The sequence below is a fragment of the Stigmatopora argus genome, chromosome 15 (genome assembly GCF_051989625.1).
Source record: "Stigmatopora argus isolate UIUO_Sarg chromosome 15, RoL_Sarg_1.0, whole genome shotgun sequence".
In the NCBI taxonomy this organism is placed as follows: Eukaryota; Metazoa; Chordata; class Actinopteri; order Syngnathiformes; family Syngnathidae; genus Stigmatopora; species Stigmatopora argus.
The window spans coordinates 5174988-5194079 of NC_135401.1; the positions used below are offsets into that span (position 1 = coordinate 5174988).

The window sequence follows — 19092 nt, forward strand, 5'->3', positions numbered from 1 at the left end:
CAATTAAAAAAAATAATAATAATTAGGTAATGGGCTTATGCAAGTTGCGAGTATGCATTGGGAGGATTTTTACATGGAAAAAAAAGATACGAAAAAAGTGACGTGAAGCATAAGTAGCCCCACCCGAGTGAGCGGAGTGATTTTAACGGCGACGTTTCACTCCCGATATCAATTGGGCTCATTAGGAACTATTTTGTGGCCTTGTTCAAGCATTAGGCTCATGCTAGGCCTATCGGAAGCCAGTGTGCACTCATGTTGCACTACTCCAACTGGCTCATCGGTGTTAAAAACAGGGCAAACCTTCGGAATGCGTGCAAGACGTCGTCGAACAGCGAGTGGAGGGACCGGAGCGACCGGAGCCTGCAACCTGGTGACAAGGCAGGGGAGCTTGCGGTCACCGCCCACCTCTGGAAAAAGGGTATGGAGTGTATTTTTACAGCCATTTCTCGACGAATAATGATCACAACAACCTTGCATTTGGTTAAACCCCAGATATTTGCATTCCGTTTGTAAGCGAGGGAATTAAAAGTATCCATTTAAGAAGCGGAAGACGTCTGAGCCTTTCGCCGGCTGGGTCAAGAGGGGAGGGCGAAAGCGTGCTCCGTTGCCAAGGCGACGGTCAAGCGAGCAGCCGGGTTAGCGGAGCTAAGCGCATTTCTATAAGCAAATTTCATAAAAGTGTGCATTTGAAAGGCCTTGTGTTTATTACAGTGGCCGCTACAAAAATTGACAAAGCAGAGAAATGCATCGCGAGTTGATATTTCATGGATGTCTTTATCTTGAAGTCATGTATTACAATGCAAAACGACTGAGAAATAATAATAATGCACAATAATATTGTATTTTCCCTTGATTTTCAGTGTGTACAATGTGTTTACAGTAAAGGTTTCTCACTGTTAATACAGTTAGAACTGTTGTTTAATAACAATTATTTCTGGGTTATTTATGATAAATAAATCCATATGGCATTGATATTGTAGGAAAACTATTATTTGTTTTGCTGTTACATATATTCAGCAATTGAGGTGACAATATGGAACACATTTTAAAAAAACATAATGCCCATTTTGGTCAATAGTCACGGATTGTAGTCTCATTTTAACAACCACTGTGTATTACTACCACCAATAACCTTGATTTAGTATTGATATTTTTGAATGTTGTGTAATTTTAATGATCGCTTCTTACTGCAGATAAGTAGAACAACAAAGGAAGTTGTTCTCCCTTCCCCCAAATCCCAATTCCCAACCCCGGTGTGCTTAATGGTCCACAAGGGTTTTATTGCTGTACTGTATTCAATGTCTATTGAGCTTCTCAGGCAGAAAAAAAAATCTGCTGTTGCCCCGCACAAACTATAAAAAGCACGTATATTCTCACAGGCTACAAAATAATCAAGAAGATCGGCGAAGGCTCGTTCTCCGTGGTGGTCAAAACTCAAAGTCTGAAGGATGGCAAGTTGTATGCGTGCAAGACCATGAAGCAAACCTTCAATAGGTGAGCAGGCAAATTCGGAATGTATGTAAAAGACTATGTTTTTTTTGCCTTATATATTCTGACTATATATTTGGTTGTAAATATTGTGTCCTATCTTGGGAAGTGTGGAACAGGCCAACAATCTGCGTGAGGTTCAGGCGATGAGGAGACTCAGCCCACATGCTAATATTATCCACCTACATGAACTCATTTTGTGAGTCTTTACATTCATTCTTATTGCTTTTCTGGACTCTGTGACAATGGCGTGGTTACGTAAAGATGCATAATTCACCTCACCACGTCCATCATCACATCCGATTTTCCCCCGATTCGTCGTTTCAGCGACAAGGAAACAGGCACGGTTTCTTTAATCTGCGAGCTGATGGAGATGAACATCTACGAGTTCATTCGAGGTAGGCCGAACTCTTCCCAACAATATCAAAATGTCATTTTCACCTTGTGGTCTGAACGATACGCCGTTGCCTTACAGCGAAACAGACTCCGCCCCCAGATCAGACGGTCAGACACTACATGTACCAGTTGTGCAAGTCCCTGGACCACATGCACAGGTAACTACAAAATCACATTGTGCACCAAATTGTTTCTAATTATCTGATTTTTTTTGGACAATAAATCACTTTTTTATTGTTTGGCTGGGCCTGCGACTTATATATGTATTCTTTCTCTCTGACCACTGACAGCCAGTTATGTTTTATTAGGCTACAGTTTTAAAAAAAAGTTAAAAATGGCTATTTAGCCGATTGTTCTCAATTTTACTATTGTTACTTTAATGCATGTTTGTTCTTTGTTTTGAATTGAATGCTTTTATTGTCATTATACAAGTATAATGAGATTTAAAGATTCCCCATTAAGTGCACAAATGATCAATAAATAATAAATAAATAAGTAGTCAACACACAATAAAACAAATCCCTCCCAAAAATGACATATATATTGTTTTTTTCCTATTTATTGCGTATTGATTGGCGGGTGAGATTTATAATCTGAAAAATACTTATATATAAATAGATATATATTACTATTTTATTTTTTACAGTTCTGGGATCTTCCATAGAGATGTGAAACCAGAAAACATTCTCATCAAAGTGAGATTTATTTTCTTTTTTTTTCTTCTATTGGTCAAATCATCAAAAGTGGGACTTATATTGATATATCCTATTTTTTTATTTAGCAAAACACTTTAAAGCTGGGCGACTTCGGCTCGTGCAGGAGCGTTTACTCCACGCCGCCGCACACCGAGTACATCTCCACACGCTGGTATCGTGCCCCCGAGTGCCTCATGACCGATGGCTACTACAGTCTCAAAATGGACATGTGGAGCGCCGGTTGTGTCTTCTTCGAGATTATGAGGTGACTCTCAAACTCATCTGCTGCCCTTGACGGCCACAGGCGTCTAATCCAATCCCCCGTTTCAGTTTGAACCCTCTTTTCCCCGGTGCCAACGAGTTGGACCAGATTGCCAAAATCCACGACGTCCTGGGCACTCCCGACCAAAGCGTTCTGCGCAAATTTAAGCAGTAGGTTGTCACGCCAAAACTTCATCAAATTTCTTCCGTTGACCAAAAACGTAACAACAAAACTAGAAGCAACCGGCCGCCATTTGCAACGATCCTTACGTATTGCGTGCAGGTCTCGAACGATGCATTTCAACTTCCCTGCCAAGAAGGGCAGCGGAATCTCACGTCTGCTGCCCAACTGCGCCGCCCCCGCCGTCTCGCTGCTCTATCAGATGCTTGCTTACGACGCCGACGAACGCATCACGGCGTCCACAGCCTTGAGGCACGCTTATTTTCGGGAGCTACGGTGAGTTTCTGGCCTTCTATAACTTTTTACAGCAAGAAGACTTTTTGCCATTGGTCCATTCTTTCGTCATAATAAAAAAATATGTCTTTTTGTCAGGTTGGCAGAAAAGAAAAGTGAAAGCAACTCTGGAGTCGGTGGGCTATTTGAGAGTGTACATAAAAACATACCTCAGGTCACTTCAGACCTCTTGTGGCGACCCACTCGACTTAGCAAGCAAATGAGGGGGCGACACACCCGGCCCACCCCTTTAATTACCGTAAGTTCTTCACAGAGACATCAACCCCTTTCAAACATGCACTAAAGTCCGATATAATGTGACCCTGTTTATGCGTAAAATGCTAAAAAAATTAAGAATTAAAAATTTTTTCTGCTAACAAAATAAATGCAATTTAGAAAAGTAAAAAGGGCAGAGTCTGGGTTTTCCTGTTTTTAACTAAATAAAGGAATATAGAATAAAAGTAGAAATGTAGTTTTTTATGCTTTTTCTTTAAATTAAAAAATATATTGATGAACATTCAAAATAAAGAAATTTATTAAAAAAAAATATGAGTTGTTTTCCAGTCAGTCTTTAAATTAAAAATATATTGATGAACATTCAAAATAAAGAAATTTATTTTAAAAAATGAGTTGTTTTCCAGTCAGTCTTTAAATTAAAAATATATTGATAAACATTCAAAATAAAGAAATTTATAAAAAAAAATATGCGTTGTTTTCCAGTCAGTCTTTAAATTAAAAATATATTGATGAACATTCAAAATAAATAAATTTATTTAAAAAATATGAGCTGTTTTCCAGTCAGTCTTTAAATTAAAAATATATTGATGAACATTCAAAATAAAGAAATTTATTAAAAAAATATGAGTTGTTTTCCAGTCAGAATGGATTAGACATCGAGCACAGGTATTGCCAGCAAAAGGTCAATTTCAAGGTCATCAGGATACCTACGTTTTCATATCCTAAAAACAACTATCCACTTTTTTCAGCACAACCCAAAACACACAGACGAGCCCCCCAGCCGACGCAATGGCGTCCACTACCAACTACCCAAAATCAAAATGACCTCCCCGGGACCGCAGCGCTCCGTCCCGGGCCCCACGGCGTTCGCCTTCAACTATCGGGGGGCGCTACCCGCAATCGCCACAAAGAAGTGCCATTCACACTTGGCCAAGGTAAATACTTAATAGTTAATTTTCCACCTCATTTTCCCAAAAATCCTTATTTGCTGCATCCACACAGACCAACAACCAACAGACGGCAGACCTGAAGACGGGTTTAATGCCACCTCTGGACAAGATGCACTACTGAAGATAACACACTCCCGCAAACTATTTTTTGCTGAGCAGAATAAAGATAGCATTAGCCCCTTTGTTACTCTGCTTTACAATGAAGGGCTATCCATAACATCCAATGATGTGACCAAGAACAATTTTGTTTCTACATAGAAAAATTGTACAATGAACCAATTATATTGTCATTTATTAATCTGATCTTTATTTACACACACTGTAGATGTTATTTAGCACTTTTATGCTTACTATGTAGCCTACCAGGCACCTTTATAGCCCTGATGAATCCATTAACTCATGAATCTGCATTTTACTGTTGTCTCTGATGTAAAAGCCAATTAAAACTTTAAAGTAGTATTGTTTTCTGACTGATGAATTTTTTTTTAATAAAAAAAAAAAATTAACCAATTTGCTTAAAAGGTTAAACATATTTAAGAGAAGTGTTAAAAACCACCTTAAAGAACTAAATATTTGTTTATGAAAGAAGGTACAAATACTGAAAATGAAAAAAAATATTTTATAAATTAAGGTATTGTTTTCTGACTGATGAATAAAAATTAAAAAGAAATTATTAACCAATTTTCTAAAGTGGTTAAACGTATTTAAGAGTGTTTAAAAACCACATTTAGGAACTAAATATTTGTTTATGAAAGCAGGTACAAATACTGAAAATGAAAAGTATTTTATAAATTAAGCTATTGTTTTCTGATTGATGAATAAAAAAAATACGTTATTAACCAATTTGAAAAAATGGTTAAACATATTGAAGAGGATCGTTAAAAAAAACACATTTAGGAACTAAATATTTGTTTATGAAAGCAGGTACAAACACTGAAAATGATTTTTTTTAAAATAAATTAAGCTATTGTTTTCTGACTGATGAATAAGAAAATAAAAAATAAATTTAAAAATACATTATTAACCAATTTGAAAAAATGGTTAAACATATTGAAGAGGATTGTTAAAAACCACATTTAGGAACTAAATATTTGTTTATGAAACCAGGTACAAATACTGAAAATGAAAAAAAAAAGTATTTGATAAAGTATTTTATAAATGAAGGTATTGTTTTCTGACTGATGAATAAAAAAACATTAAAAAAAATATTAACCAAATTGCTAAAGTGGTTAAACAGATTTAAGAAAAGTGTTAAAAACCACATTTAGGAACTAAATATTTGTTTATGGAACCAGGTACAAACACTGAAAATGAAAAAAAGTATTTTGATAGCCAAAACACACAGACATTGGAAAAGAGGGAAACGGTGTACTCAAGATTATTTTTTAATATTAATATGTATACTTTAGGCTTTAGAAATATAACTATCCATGGCAAAACTGGAGAAATGTTAAATTTGTCCTCCCAAACCGTCCCCATCATCAAATCAATGACAATAGACAGTATGACACATAGCACATTTCAATCTGAACAAAATATTAAAATAAATGTTCAATAGATAAAGAATTTTAATAGTTTTCTCTCTCTATCTAATGCATTAGCCATCTGTGAGTGGTGAGCACAGCACAAAAACATGTAAAGCCATTTTTTTAATCATCTAATAAACTTTAAGTGCAAACTTTTTTTCTTTTTGTTGAAAAAGACTAATTGCAGCATCCAGTTTTCAGCTATTTGGGGGGGTTGGGATTTTTTTTTGTTCCAATAGAGTAGTACTAGTAGTAGTAGTAGTAAGAATAAAAATAAAAAAAAATCAGTGCAAAAGTCATTGTGTAAGACAGACGCAATTGGTTGCAACATTCCCAAATGCTCGCTTGATCGTCCCAAAAAAAAAAGCTTCACTCAAATTTGAATAACCCTGAGCAGTCTAGGCTACACATATAGTTTCCAAAAAAATAATGTGTTATGCAACCATCCACTCAGGGTGAGTTTTGACACAGGAGAATGATGTTTTAACAAAGTAAAAATACAGTAATAAGAACAACAGTCCACATTGCACCTTTTTTTTCCCCTTGACGCTGTCTTCCTCTTTAAGGCATGGGCAACCTTTTTCCTATGCTTAAAAAAAAGGAGGTATGCCTATTAAGATACATGAGGATGATTCTTTTTAACAAAACGGCATAGCTAGAGGTGACGATGTGGTTGGATGTTTTGCGTTTTTGTTGATTTCGGTCGAAGGGACAGACAATGCCTTTAAACATTTTTATGACTGTCTTTGTCGAAGTATTACATTCAACATTTTCAATTAGGCGCATCCCTAAAATGTCTTGTTTTTGGAGGATAATCCAGTCATTCATGAACATAAAAAAATAGTCTTGTTTTTCCAAATCATAAGGAAAAATAATAATACAAAAAAAGGTACATGGACCCTAATGGATGTCAACAAGGCCATTATTTTGTATTTACATATTTTCCCCATCTCTGCCTTAAAAAAAGATTTTAAATATTGTCTGTCCCTTTAACTCATCCACCTATTGGAGAACATAAAAAATTTAGAGTCTTGTTTTCCCAAATCAGAAGGAAAAAATAATAATACAAAAAAAAGGTACATGGACCCTAATGGATGTCAACAAGGCCATTATTTTGTATTTAAATATTTTCCCCATCTCTGCCTTGAAAAATGATTTTAAATGTTGTCTGTCCCTTTAACTTATCAGCCAATTGGACGTGATCATGTTTGGTTGGCAGGGGAATTTTCTCATATGCAAAAAATCTCGAAAGAAATAAAAAATAAAAATTTGGAACACTCAAAACCAGCATGTGGCTTGCAGGTCTTTTTATCTTTAGCAGCAGAACATATATCGTGTTGTCGACTATACTATTGTCCCGTTAGAATAGCTGTCTTGCTTTGGGGAGGACAATAAAACTTGGGAGAAGGGAAAAAAAATCATTATTGAGTTAAAATCGGCTATTTTTGATGTCAAGTGAGGGCTGATGTTCCAAAAAAGTGCCAGTTTTAAATTTCTATGTCATATAGCGCATCTTTAAAATATAGTTCCTCTCAATGTTGGTGTATTTGAATGCATATGTCTACACTTTTTCTTTGATTTGTGCATTAGGAGACATTTTCAATGTGAAAAAACAAATGGATTCTTCCTAAGCTCGCCTCTAAACCCTGCAGTAAGTTTCATGGAAGTACGTTTTTTTTCTTTTGAATTAATTGTGAGCACGTGAGGAAGCGCATTCGAGATTGTTCGGAGCAAAGAAGCAGAGCGCGATGAATGATGGGTGCGCGAAAGCAGTGATTCCCAACCCCTGGGCCACGTTAGGTTAGCAAGTGGTCGCAAAATGATTGGTTACTTATGCTAAAAATTAAAAAAAGCTTTCACAGTGAGTGTTATCACAGTCATGTTGCATGTAGTACACAAAAACATGCTCATTTTTCATTCTTCATTGCGGCGATAGACGTCCAATCTATTTTGACAGTGACAAAATAGATTGTCTGTTTATCACCGTCAATGGCAGTGGCGTTAATTTGTCGCATCAAAATGTGAAATTCAGGATTTGCTCCAGGGATTTGTAAGCCTATTTGGTCACCAGGCTTTTCTCGTTCATCCACCAGGCTAAAACAGTGCTAAAAACTATATATTTGATGATGGATATGTGAACAAACCAGACCGAGCTCTTTGCCATTGCACTGAATTGCATTGATTTTGTTTGTTAAAGCTGTATTTGCAGAATGTCTCTATAAGACTACGTTTAATTGCTCATTTAAATCATTATTCCAGTCAACTTACATTTTTTATTTTCTGCTTATATGCTTCCTAAAACATGGCGGGTTGCCAGGCAGGTTGTCGACCAGCAGGCTTTGGCAATCTCTGGAGGAAACCCTCGTATTTTTCCATTCTAACTTGAATCCTGAATATTAATATATGTAATAATGGGGCACATGGGTAATCCACATCCTGTGCGAAATGGGCTTTTAACCAAATTTGTCACAGTTTACCTTGACACAAAGCTTATTTCTTTTTCTGGTGTGGCAACAGTAAGCTTTGGGAATATCTTAAGGCTTAAAATATATTTAAAAAAAGTTTTATTGGTGCTGAATAGAGATTTTTAAAAAATCAAAAATGGGTTTGGTTTGAGTTATCATTATAATTCTGCATCCTTCAGGAATTATCTTCCATATATTGAACTGAAATTCTTTCATACAAACACACGGTCTCCAAATGGTGACTTGTGACTTTTGCCTCATACTGAAATGCACGTTTAACACATTAAATATGAATTTCAGTCACATGGGACACTTTTCTATCGTGTAGGGGAGAACGGGGTCTGTTGTGACATGGGTTGAAATGATCAATTGTTTACAGTGGTACCATCACATCACTTTGTGGTAAGAGGTAATTACTTTTTAAAATGATTCAAATCCAAATTACAAGGTTTTCAATATGTTTCTACTTATCAAAGTGATGCAATTAGAAAGTGTGAGGACTAAAGTTCGTCTTTAAACAACTACTGTTTTGTTGGAGAATCATTGTAAGCCTGTTGTAATGTAATGGCAACAATGTATTCTTGTCATATTCCGCCATTTAGATTATTTTTTTAAAACCCAAAATTTCATTCAGAATATTCTTATCATTAAAAAAAAAAAATTTTAGGTGACAACCAATCCCACAGCATCTAACAAGCCACTCCAAAATTGGAATGATTGTCATATAGTGTCAAAAGATCTTTATGAGATGATGAATTACAGGAGGAAAATGTTATAAAATGCAACCCAAGATATTGAGCTTGCTTGTCATAAATCCATGCGGAATTTATGACAGGAAGACATTCACTACAGAGCAAAAATGTTGACAACCAACACCGCTCTCCCCTAATTCTGAATTGAATTCCTACGAGGAAACATAATTTTTGTGCCATTCTTGTTTGGTGGGCGCCATTTTTCCGCTACGAAAACGTGCCTCGGCTAAATAAAAAAAAAGGTTGGGAAACACTGCACTCGAGGATGCGCTAACACAAACGGACCATCTCTCGCGCGATTTTGGCATCAGAGCAGCGTGGGGAGGGGGAAGGCCATGTGATAGGCAACCCATTTCTAGAATTGCTACGGGATCGTCGGTCGCGAAATCTCGCCACCGGCCCGGGTTAAAAAGAACTCACCACTTTGCCCGGCCTGGCCCATGTGCAAATAAATCCCTCCTGACACGCAGTCACTAAGCAGTCCTCTAAAAATATGAGCACAGTCAGCCTTTCGTGCGCTATCTTTTTACAGATGAGCGGCTCGAGCAGCGGCACGTCCTCCATGCGCGGGCACAACGGCGTGCCCAGCGTCTTGGCGGCGTCCGCCTTGCTCTTGGTCACCACGTTGAGCTTGTCGTTGCTCTTGCTGCTGATGTGGCCCATGCTGTGGTTGCGCTTGTGGTCCTTCTCGTGGTGGCGCTCCTTGCGCTCGTGCAGCGACAGCGTGGCGAACTTACCCCCACCCGTGGCTACGGCGACGTCCGCCGCGCCGCCGGCTTTGTTCGCGTTATTTGTGGCGGCGGGGTGGGGTAGGCTGTTGGAACGCGGCAACGTCGCCGAGACGGAGTTCGCGCCGGGAGCGTTGGCCCCGCCGGTGCTTCCGTTGGCGGCAGTGGCGTTGGTGGTGGTGGTGCCGGAAGCCAAGACGCCGGGCGGGGAGGCGGCGTTCATGACGTTGGTGTGCGTCCGCGTCCGCGAGAGGGGCAGATGCGGGAAGAGGATGTCCTCGGTGAGGTCCCACAGGCACAGCTGAGTGTCCTGGCCCACCGAGCCGAAGCGGTACGTGACGCTGACGGGCCGGCTCTCGGTGGAGTTGCGCTTGGACAACCGCGAATGCGTGCTATTGGCCCGGTCCCGCCCCGAATTGGCCAACTGCTCCTGGAAGTCCTCGTCGCTGCCGCTAAAGTCCAACGGCTCGCTCTCCTCCACGCTGGTGGTGTAGTGGTCGAAGGCCACCACGCTCACCCACGACTTGTGCCCGTGACCGCGCGCGATCACCCGGCAGTCCAGGAAGGACCAGACGGTGACCAGGTCGTCCTCGCCGCCCGCCACGATGTACTTGCCGTCGGGGCTCCAGCACACGCAGAGCAGGCCGCCGAAGTAGCTCTTCATGGTGCCGTGCAGCTCCACCGCGTCAAAGTTGAACACGCGCAGGAAGCCGTCCTGGCTGACGCACGCCAGAAACTTGCCGTCCGGGGAGAAGGCGAACTCGTTGAGGGCGCCTTCGCCCACGGTCCATTTGAGAAGCGGGTTGCGCGTGGATTTGCTCTTGCAGGTGTGCACCGAGTAGCTGTCGCCCTGCTTGAGAAGCTGGTAGTGCGGCGCCGCCGTGCCAGACGCGTGCTCCATGTTGTACAGGTACATGTTGCCGCTAGCGTGCGACACGAGGAAGAGGCTCTCTGAACCGGGAACCCACTTCACGCACGTCACCCTGGACTTGTCTATTAGTCTCTGGTGGGAGGGAGGGGCGGGACAAGAAGACCGAAAATAGACACCGGCTGATAAGCAGTTTGAAAACGTGAACGTGTCAGATATGGCGGAAAAACGTAGATCAGTAATGAGCTATTTTGGGGAGTTTGCACTCTGCGGCATGTAACACTTGCCGGTGAGAACCACAAGAGGGCGTTTTAATATTTTGAGGTAAAATGACTGTTTTTGCTGACTTAAAAAAATAATAATAGGCCTCCATACGTGGGGACTATTTCTTTTATAGTTTAATATACCGGCATGTGATTTAAAAAACAGTAATAGTATAAGACAATATTGCAAAAAAAATCATATTAGAAATCCTGTTGCTATAATAAAAAGTTGTAAGACCAAACTTAAGAAAAAAGTGTTTCCAATTATTATTTTTTGTAATAAAAAAAATTAAACAAATGCACAAATTCCGTACTTTGGTTAAAATGATGAAAAAACTCCCTTCCCTAACAAACAGGTTGGACAATTTAGCCTTGAGCTTCTTGCTCTCTCAATTTTAAAACCGGTTTAAGATGGGATAAAAGTTACCATATTTTGCTTCCAAAGCCATCACTGTCGATGAACATCTAAATTAGGAGTGCTATTCGAGTAACTCTACAAAAAAAGGTTGAAAATACTTACAAAAGTCATGAAAACCGCCATAAAAACCCCACAATGGATTGACAAGAGTTCAACACGCTCCAAAAAGCATCTCAAAACCCAACAGGCTTTCCATACCTCTTCATTGAAGAGCTTGCTGGTCTCCTTCTTGATGGGGTCGATGAGCTGCAATTGTCCACCGGAAAAACCCACCAACAGCGAAACGCTCTCGGCCGTGGCGGTGAGGTGGTTGAAATCATGACAGGTGGGCTGCGTTCCCTTGTAGATGCGCTTTTCTATGGGTTTGCTGAGGTCGGCGGCCTGTGGGAGGGGGCAAAAGGGGCGTGTCTTAATGATGGCTGCCTTTCAATCAAATGGATTGGCACAGTCAGTATTTTTTAATTTTTTTTCTACTTTTTTTTTTTAAAGATGGCATCTCAATACAGTTCTCTTAATTTAAATGGACTGGAACTGTAGAAATGTTATAAATTATTTAGAGTTTTGTTTTTTTATTGTGGATAATAAAAATATATTTTTTGTTGGCTATTTTGCCGAAAATGTACACATGTAGACGCGATCTCAATCATAAGAATATTTTTTAGTCATTATTTTTAGTTATTTCCAATGCATAAATGAAATTATAAAGGATTAAAATATTAATTAAAAATATAAAATGAGTTAGTACCCTAGTTGTGGCCCCCCAAAACACTAAAATTGTTGTTTTTAATTTTAAAATCATAGTATTGCCAGTAACAATGATAAACATCCAGTATATTTAAACTGGGAGACCAGTTCAGTTCATCTGGCCAAATGAATTGGACGTCTAGCACCGTCAATGGCAGCAAAATACTCTGGAAACTTTTGCTTGCTTTTTATTCTATTTCCTCTGAGATCGAAGTAGAATGGGGCAAACAATAACAAATAAAGGTTTACGTGGGGGAAAAAAATCTTCTAAAACTGGACGTCTACCATCGTCCAAGTTTAATTTCAATACATTTAAATGGACATACGCTTTTAAATGGCTTGGACTCTAGAATGTTTCTGGAGGTTTGCAGCAAAGTTAGCAGATTTTACGATGAAATAATGACATTTAGTGTATTTCTATTAGTGAAAAACTGCGTGGAACATTCATCGATCTCACAAAAACACAGTTGACACCTGTCAGACTCCGGGATGTCGACAGGTGGTACGGGAACTGTCACTGTCAGAAACAAACTATTTGATCGTTACTTTAAACACCGTGACAACTAACAAGGAACACCAAATAAAGACGCGCAATATTGCAAACTCTGAAAAACATCGGCGTCAAAGTAGCAGAGAAGTCAGTCGCATTGCTAACTAGTTAGCTCAGAGCTAACTAGCCTGCTGGCTCCATTTGAAAGTCACTCGCCGGCTAGAGTTGAGCCAAGATGCCGGAGGGGAGGCTACGGGGTCGGGTCAACGAGAAACGGAACTACCGGGGAGTGCGTGTTTCTGTGTCATCGCCCGGTACCTTTCGGACGCCTTTGTAGATGTAGAAATAGAGTTCACGGCCCACATTGAAACAGATCCTGTCGCCATTGCCCGACTGATCATTGACGTTGACGAAGGAGACCTTGACCGGAATGGATCCCTGCGCGTTGAAAGGCACTCTGTTCGGACGGCTGTATTCGGAGTGAGTGAGGAGTTTGTAGACGCCTTCCCGGGTAGTGAACTGAGTTTTGATTTCGTTCATCTCCTTCCCTCCTCCCTCCGCCGCCATCTTTGAAATTAACATTCATTCCTTTCCTCCAAGCCGGATCTTACGCACCGGGGAGGGCGGGTTAGAGTCCACAAGGGGGCGTCGGTGCCATTTATAAAGCAATATAGATAACGCTAGATGCTTAATTTGTGCTATGAGCCAAGCGGGATGACCGTCACATGTCGGCCATTTTGTGTCAGTGCCGTTTGATAAACATTGTATGATAATAAATGGAGCGTGTAGTTTGACTTACACTTTTAAAACTTTTAATACTTAAAAAATATGTATATGATATTTCAAACAATAAAATTCGTCATGTTTTTTCCCGAGTTAGGAAGATTTTAGAGAAAATCATTGACTAAACTAACTTTGGCCTAAAATATTATTATTTAATTGTTGAAATATTACTGTTAGATGCTCTTTCATATCATATACATGGATTTAAGCGTGGATTAGACATCTTATTAAGTGAGATCTATAAATTTGGGTTGAGCGAAAAAGGAATTGATTTCAAGTACGATCAAGTTTTATGAACAGATTTTTAAAAATCATTTGGAAATTTAAAAAAAATGTTTGGGAATTTTAGTCTAACTCGCACATCGCTTCGATGAAAAGCATGAAATAAACGCGGTTGTAGTGAAAAAAGAAAAATAAACACCTGTTTGCCAGTGTCCAATTGATAACGCCCTCTTTTGCGATGACTCAAACCGAATTACGGCAACGTTCGGTGGCATCACTTAAATGAGTCGCCCTATTACCTGGATCAATCATCAACATGGTTTATAGGCGAAGACGGTCACGTTCAATTCCAGGTAATAACTTGACGTTGCTGAAAATATATTCTGATATTTTAAGGTAGCCAAATTTCACATCACTCAAAAACTTGTTTTTCATCCCTTCCATTAGGTCCCATTGACCAAACGAGCACCGTTGAGCAGCTCGCCTTCAAATACAAGGTCAAGTGGTCCACTTGTACCTTTTATATATGCTTTAAAATCATTTGGTTGACTTTTGAACGTTAGGGAAATGATGTTTGTGTTTTTAGGAGATGTGTAAAGTGGAATCCAGCACTGATTCTGACTCAGAAATTAGCCCAAGGGGGTCAGACAGCAACACAATGGTACTAGCAACACACCAATCCATTAAAAACACTTGTATTTTGATCTAAAACGTCGTTGACCTTAATTAAAACCCAGAAAAGTCCTCAAAAGATATTTTTCTTTGTAAATGAATGAACCAGAATTTCTGTAAAAGTTGCCCAAAATCTTTAGCAACTAAAAAAGCACTTTATTTTTTTAATAAAAAAGGTTTGACCTGCAGCCGGTCACTGTACGAACATACTGTATAAAAACTTTTCTTTAATGTGTGGCAGGAATGTGTGAGCAGCGTTCCTGAAAGTGACAGTGTAAGCCCGGCGTTGCCACTACGTCATGGAGCTGCTGGACGGCGGGGCTTTTACTCCATGGTAAGATGAATGAAGGCCAGAATGCAGAGGAATTTGTTGCAAATGTTGGCAAACCACCATCACTTGTGATTTTATTTTTAGTTTTCTGACGATGGATATGGATGATTGAATTACATTTAAATAACGCACGCTTTTGAAGGGTACACGGTCGATTGGTTGCCGGTCTTTTGGTCGCCCGGAAGGTTATTGATAATTACCATTTAAATCGTTGCTCAAATTCCCTAAATACAAACTGCAAATTACTATTTAGTCATACGTAATGCCCTATGAATTATTAGGCTAAAGAAAAGCTCCAAATTTCCCGGACTTTTATTGTTTTTTGTTGGAGAACTTGTTAAGACCCTGACTAACGTACCTTCCTAAGGGGACAACTCATGTAGTACATACAAACTCTTATATACTCACACGTCGGCTCAGTGAAACTGCTCATGGCCATTGTTGGCTTTTATTGATGCGTAGACCGTGTTGTTTTGCCTTGTTTTGTTGCCGGTCTTTTGGTCGCCCGTTGTCGCGGTCCGGGCGACCAAAAGACCGGCGACCAATCGACCGCACACGCTTTTGAAGGGTGTCTACTCAAAACATAACAGCATAACGTACCTCGGCATTGGCTAAACGATCAGATAGGTTTAAAAAAATCCGCACCGAGACATTGATACTAACAAAGTATATTGTCCATTGTAGTTTTCCGCACCGAGACATTGATACTAACAAAGTATATTGTCCATTGTAGTTTCTGGACCCGTATGACGGGAGCTCGGAGGACTCTGATGACATCGTCACGAATCCCGGCGCTGCGAGCAGGCGAACCAGGCAGCATGGAAAAGGAGGTCATGTCTCACACCACCGCACCGGGTGTTTTATCTTTCCTCCTCCTTTCAATGCTTTTAAATCTACAGATGCTGCAAGAGAGCAGGAGTGTCACCGTCTGGATGTGCACATGAAATGTGTAGACCCCTCTCCAGTTTGGACGTCTAAGCATAGCAAAGAGCTGACCGGCGCCCAAGCAGCAGACATCGAAGTGTGCCCCCGACTTCATGGTGACGCAATGCTCGAGAGTTTCTTAGAGAGGTCACCCGTGCCGTGTAACCTTCAAACGGCGTTCAAGAGGAAGATGAATGCACCTGTAGCGGATGGAACAAGCCAAAGAAAGAGGCCATGTGTGGCTCAGATGGAAGAAGAGTGAGAAGGACATTCTGCATCATTAAGATGTTAAATGGATCCTGGTCGAGTGAATTTGCAATCCACTTTATTGCACTCTTTATTCATTGTACTAACTGATTTGTTACATGAAAATATATTATTCATGAGGTTAGGAGCTAACCGTTTATAATTTAACTACTGGTAACGAGGATAAAGCATTTCTGTCTGCAAGTATAGATTTATTATGCCCATGTTTGTGTTCTGTTCTGTTGACAACAAAAAAAAAAAACACTAATGGAGGCTAATTTTTAGCCTGTGAGCTTAAGGGCTTTCCTGTTTAAAATATAGTATTCAGTATTCAGTGAAAATCTTCATTACAGCAGAAGTTGAGCAAACATGGATGTGTATGTAATAATAAGTTTACATTTCTGAGAAGTTTTGTATTATTTTATTCCAAGAATAAAATTTCCAACACTTTTTTAGGGTTATTGCTTTAATGTAACAACCTAAATAGGTATATGACTTTATTTTAAACGAGAATTCCTTTGGCTTAAAAATTACATTAAAACAAACAAAGCACCCTGAGCAAAAAAAACGGTTAGATAATGAATTTTCACACAGGTAATATAAAGTACTTAAATGTAACTTATCTATGCAAATCTATCTTCAAAGTAGAAGATTCATCATAGAGAACATTCAAAACTGTCCATAGAGACTTAACTTGTAATTTTGGCTTTTGCGAATGAGCCATTAAATTTTTAAATATGTTACTTGCTCATTCCTCCTCGGGGAACTTGAATTTGGCGTAGACAACTAGCATGACCACCGACATGACCAGGCACAGTGAGCCGATCACCAAGTAGGCGATACCCAGGAACTCGTTCTTGCCCCCCATCCAAGATACGTTGCTGAAGACCACTTTCTTTCTTCCATTGAAACTCCGCACGGGATAGTCTGGAAGGGGGATGAGGGTTAAGGAAATACAGGAAATACCGGATAATAAAAGCCTTCCTACTTAAATCAAGTAATCAACTATTTTGGCTGCCACTGACGGCAAAAGACATCCCATTTATTTGAACTGGGATGTCATGCAATAATCATTTTTTCTGCCAGCGCCTTCCATTTGACTACCAGAACTCCCAGTTTCTATTACACAGACAAGGATACTATAAGCGATTTCCAGTGAATAGTTTCCTGCCGGGAGACCATTGGCGTAATCCCCCTCTGTGATCCGCCGGTAGAGTTTGCGGAAATCCGGCAAGGCGGCCGTTCGCATCCACACCAGGAAATCTTGGTTGATGAAGCCGTTATTTGCGGGGTCTGCGGTGTCCAGCTCGTAAACCGGACTGGTCCACAATGGTGGCTTTACAGTACCTGCAATTCAAATTCAAATTAGAACCACTTGAAAACACAAAGTAGCACAGGGACAACCATTGACACGTAATACAGGTGCGAGAAAACCATACTAACCATTGAATGCGTTCCTCAAGGGTGTGACGCTGGGGTTTCTGAATTTAACATTGTAATCTGTCCACCAAGCAATCCCTTTCCCGTCTAAGGGCACGACCTTCTGTTGGCCGTTCACGATCTGAAACAGCCTGAACGTGTCTTCCGGGAAACAAAGGAAAATGTGATTCAATAACAAATCCTTTGACAAGCAGATCGGGATGAAAAGTTAGTACCGGAAAACATGCTGTTTGCTATCGAACCACACGGTACAATCGGTCTGTTGTTGCTGTCAAATCGATTGGGCGCACATTGATCGAAGGGTTCCTTGGGAAAGAAAAAAAGAAAAACAATCATTTGTTTTGTCATTTAATCAACTAACATGTACTGATTTCATATAAATGAACTAACATAGAATGATTTCACTCACCTTGAAGTATGTTAGGTCTCCGAAAAGCTGGCTATCGTCTCTGGAGACGCCGTACCTTCTGTAGTTCTGGTAGTAGTTAGACAAGCCATAATACATGAACACCGGCCCCTGTAAGAGAAAATTTCACCCAAAAAAGGCAGATGTTGTGTGCTATTCAAAGCCTTCTTTTTAATTAACTGCGCTACCTCAAAGAGTCTGTTGATGGAAAACGGTAGAGTGCAAACGCAGTTGTTCACGGCAGGGTCCAAGCAAGAAGAACATGGAGAGTTCGGCTCAACACCCGTGTAGTCAAGCTGTGAGAAATCGAGAAAACAACAAAAGGCTCATTGTTTATTCATGAACTAACCGTGTACCAAATTACTCACGTTGCACCTTTGAAAGGTCAAGAGTGTGTTGAGTTGAAACCCAGCCTTTTTATACTGCCCGTATATGTTTTGACTCTGAGTCAATGGCAGACTAAACTTTATATATGCTGTTAATTGGTGATCATTAAGACAAATCTATATTAGACCTTAAATACAAATACCTGACAAATTAAATGATCGTATATGCCTGGTTGGGCCTTGAGTTTGACGCTATGCTTCGGGGTTGAAATAAAACCTCTCACCTCCAATACTTGGATGCTGCGTGATGTGATTAAAAGGGCAACTCCGATGCCAATGAAGGCCAAACCGATGAGGACAAAGCCAGGAATGACAATGCCGGCAGAGAGCATAGGCTGCCAAGCTGGAAGCCTCTGCTGCGTGAAGGCCGTGTTGTCAGGCCGGTTGACCGACTCGTTCTCTTCGTTCACCATCTCCTAAGCCCTGTGTTGCAAAAATAATGATCAGCATTTTGTGTCTCCTATCGCAGCCAACAAGTATTTGTAAAATGTTGTTAATAGTAATCAAATCTAGATAGTATTTCTGTAAAAAAAGAAGTGATTTAACTAGACTGAGGAGCAGCAACATCAACTTTATGTAAACAATCACGCAGCCCGCAATAAAGAAGACAGATCATCCACCACTTAACAGAAATTGCTCTTAAATAAAGACATGTTTTAGTTTTTGTTGTTTACTTACACAAAGACGGCTGAAATGGCGACGAAAATGTCAATTTTTTTTAGTAGCAACACAGTGGTTCACCTTTACCTGCCGTCTTCTTCCTTGTCTTCAACCCCGCCTTTGTTTCCTTCTAATGACGTCAGACTCCTCAGGCGCCCGTCGTAGCAGACCTGGGATCAGCAAGACAACCCAGATTCTTCATATAGTTATGTGTTTGTATAGGCAGACGTCCAAATTGGCAGACCTGAGATCAGATATACCGCCATATATTTTTCTACGGCGGGTTT

General features: G+C 40.0%; 4 protein-coding genes across 4 annotated transcripts; 2 read left to right on the forward strand and 2 right to left on the reverse strand.

Annotated features, from left to right (window-relative positions):
- Window positions 1–20: 20 nt before the first annotated feature.
- mok (MOK protein kinase) lies at window positions 21–4900 on the forward strand. Its single transcript, XM_077620752.1, has 12 exons — window positions 21–418; window positions 1380–1494; window positions 1598–1687; window positions 1816–1886; window positions 1964–2042; window positions 2531–2579; window positions 2666–2844; window positions 2910–3011; window positions 3124–3297; window positions 3394–3553; window positions 4281–4466; window positions 4534–4900. Exons 1-12 carry the CDS (start codon window positions 253–255, stop codon window positions 4600–4602), a joined length of 1440 nt encoding a protein of 479 aa, XP_077476878.1. The 5' UTR covers window positions 21–252; the 3' UTR covers window positions 4603–4900.
- Window positions 4901–5843: 943 nt separating this feature from the next.
- Window positions 5844–13363, reverse strand: wdr20a (WD repeat domain 20a). Its single transcript, XM_077620813.1, has 3 exons — window positions 13054–13363; window positions 11700–11882; window positions 5844–10955 (listed from the first exon to the last, which is right to left on the reverse strand). Exons 1-3 carry the CDS (start codon window positions 13315–13317, stop codon window positions 9630–9632), a joined length of 1773 nt encoding a protein of 590 aa, XP_077476939.1. The 5' UTR covers window positions 13318–13363; the 3' UTR covers window positions 5844–9629.
- Window positions 13364–13785: 422 nt separating this feature from the next.
- Window positions 13786–16363, forward strand: LOC144089714 (uncharacterized). The gene is made up of 6 exons (XM_077620815.1): window positions 13786–14093; window positions 14188–14237; window positions 14327–14401; window positions 14654–14746; window positions 15477–15573; window positions 15643–16363. Exons 1-6 carry the CDS (start codon window positions 14057–14059, stop codon window positions 15927–15929), a joined length of 639 nt encoding a protein of 212 aa, XP_077476941.1. The 5' UTR covers window positions 13786–14056; the 3' UTR covers window positions 15930–16363.
- tmem30b (transmembrane protein 30B) lies at window positions 16312–18964 on the reverse strand. Its single transcript, XM_077620814.1, has 8 exons — window positions 18824–18964; window positions 18370–18568; window positions 17948–18055; window positions 17763–17870; window positions 17569–17659; window positions 17357–17494; window positions 17054–17260; window positions 16312–16840 (listed from the first exon to the last, which is right to left on the reverse strand). Exons 2-8 carry the CDS (start codon window positions 18556–18558, stop codon window positions 16662–16664), a joined length of 1020 nt encoding a protein of 339 aa, XP_077476940.1. The 5' UTR covers window positions 18559–18568; window positions 18824–18964; the 3' UTR covers window positions 16312–16661.
- Window positions 18965–19092: the final 128 nt, after the last annotated feature.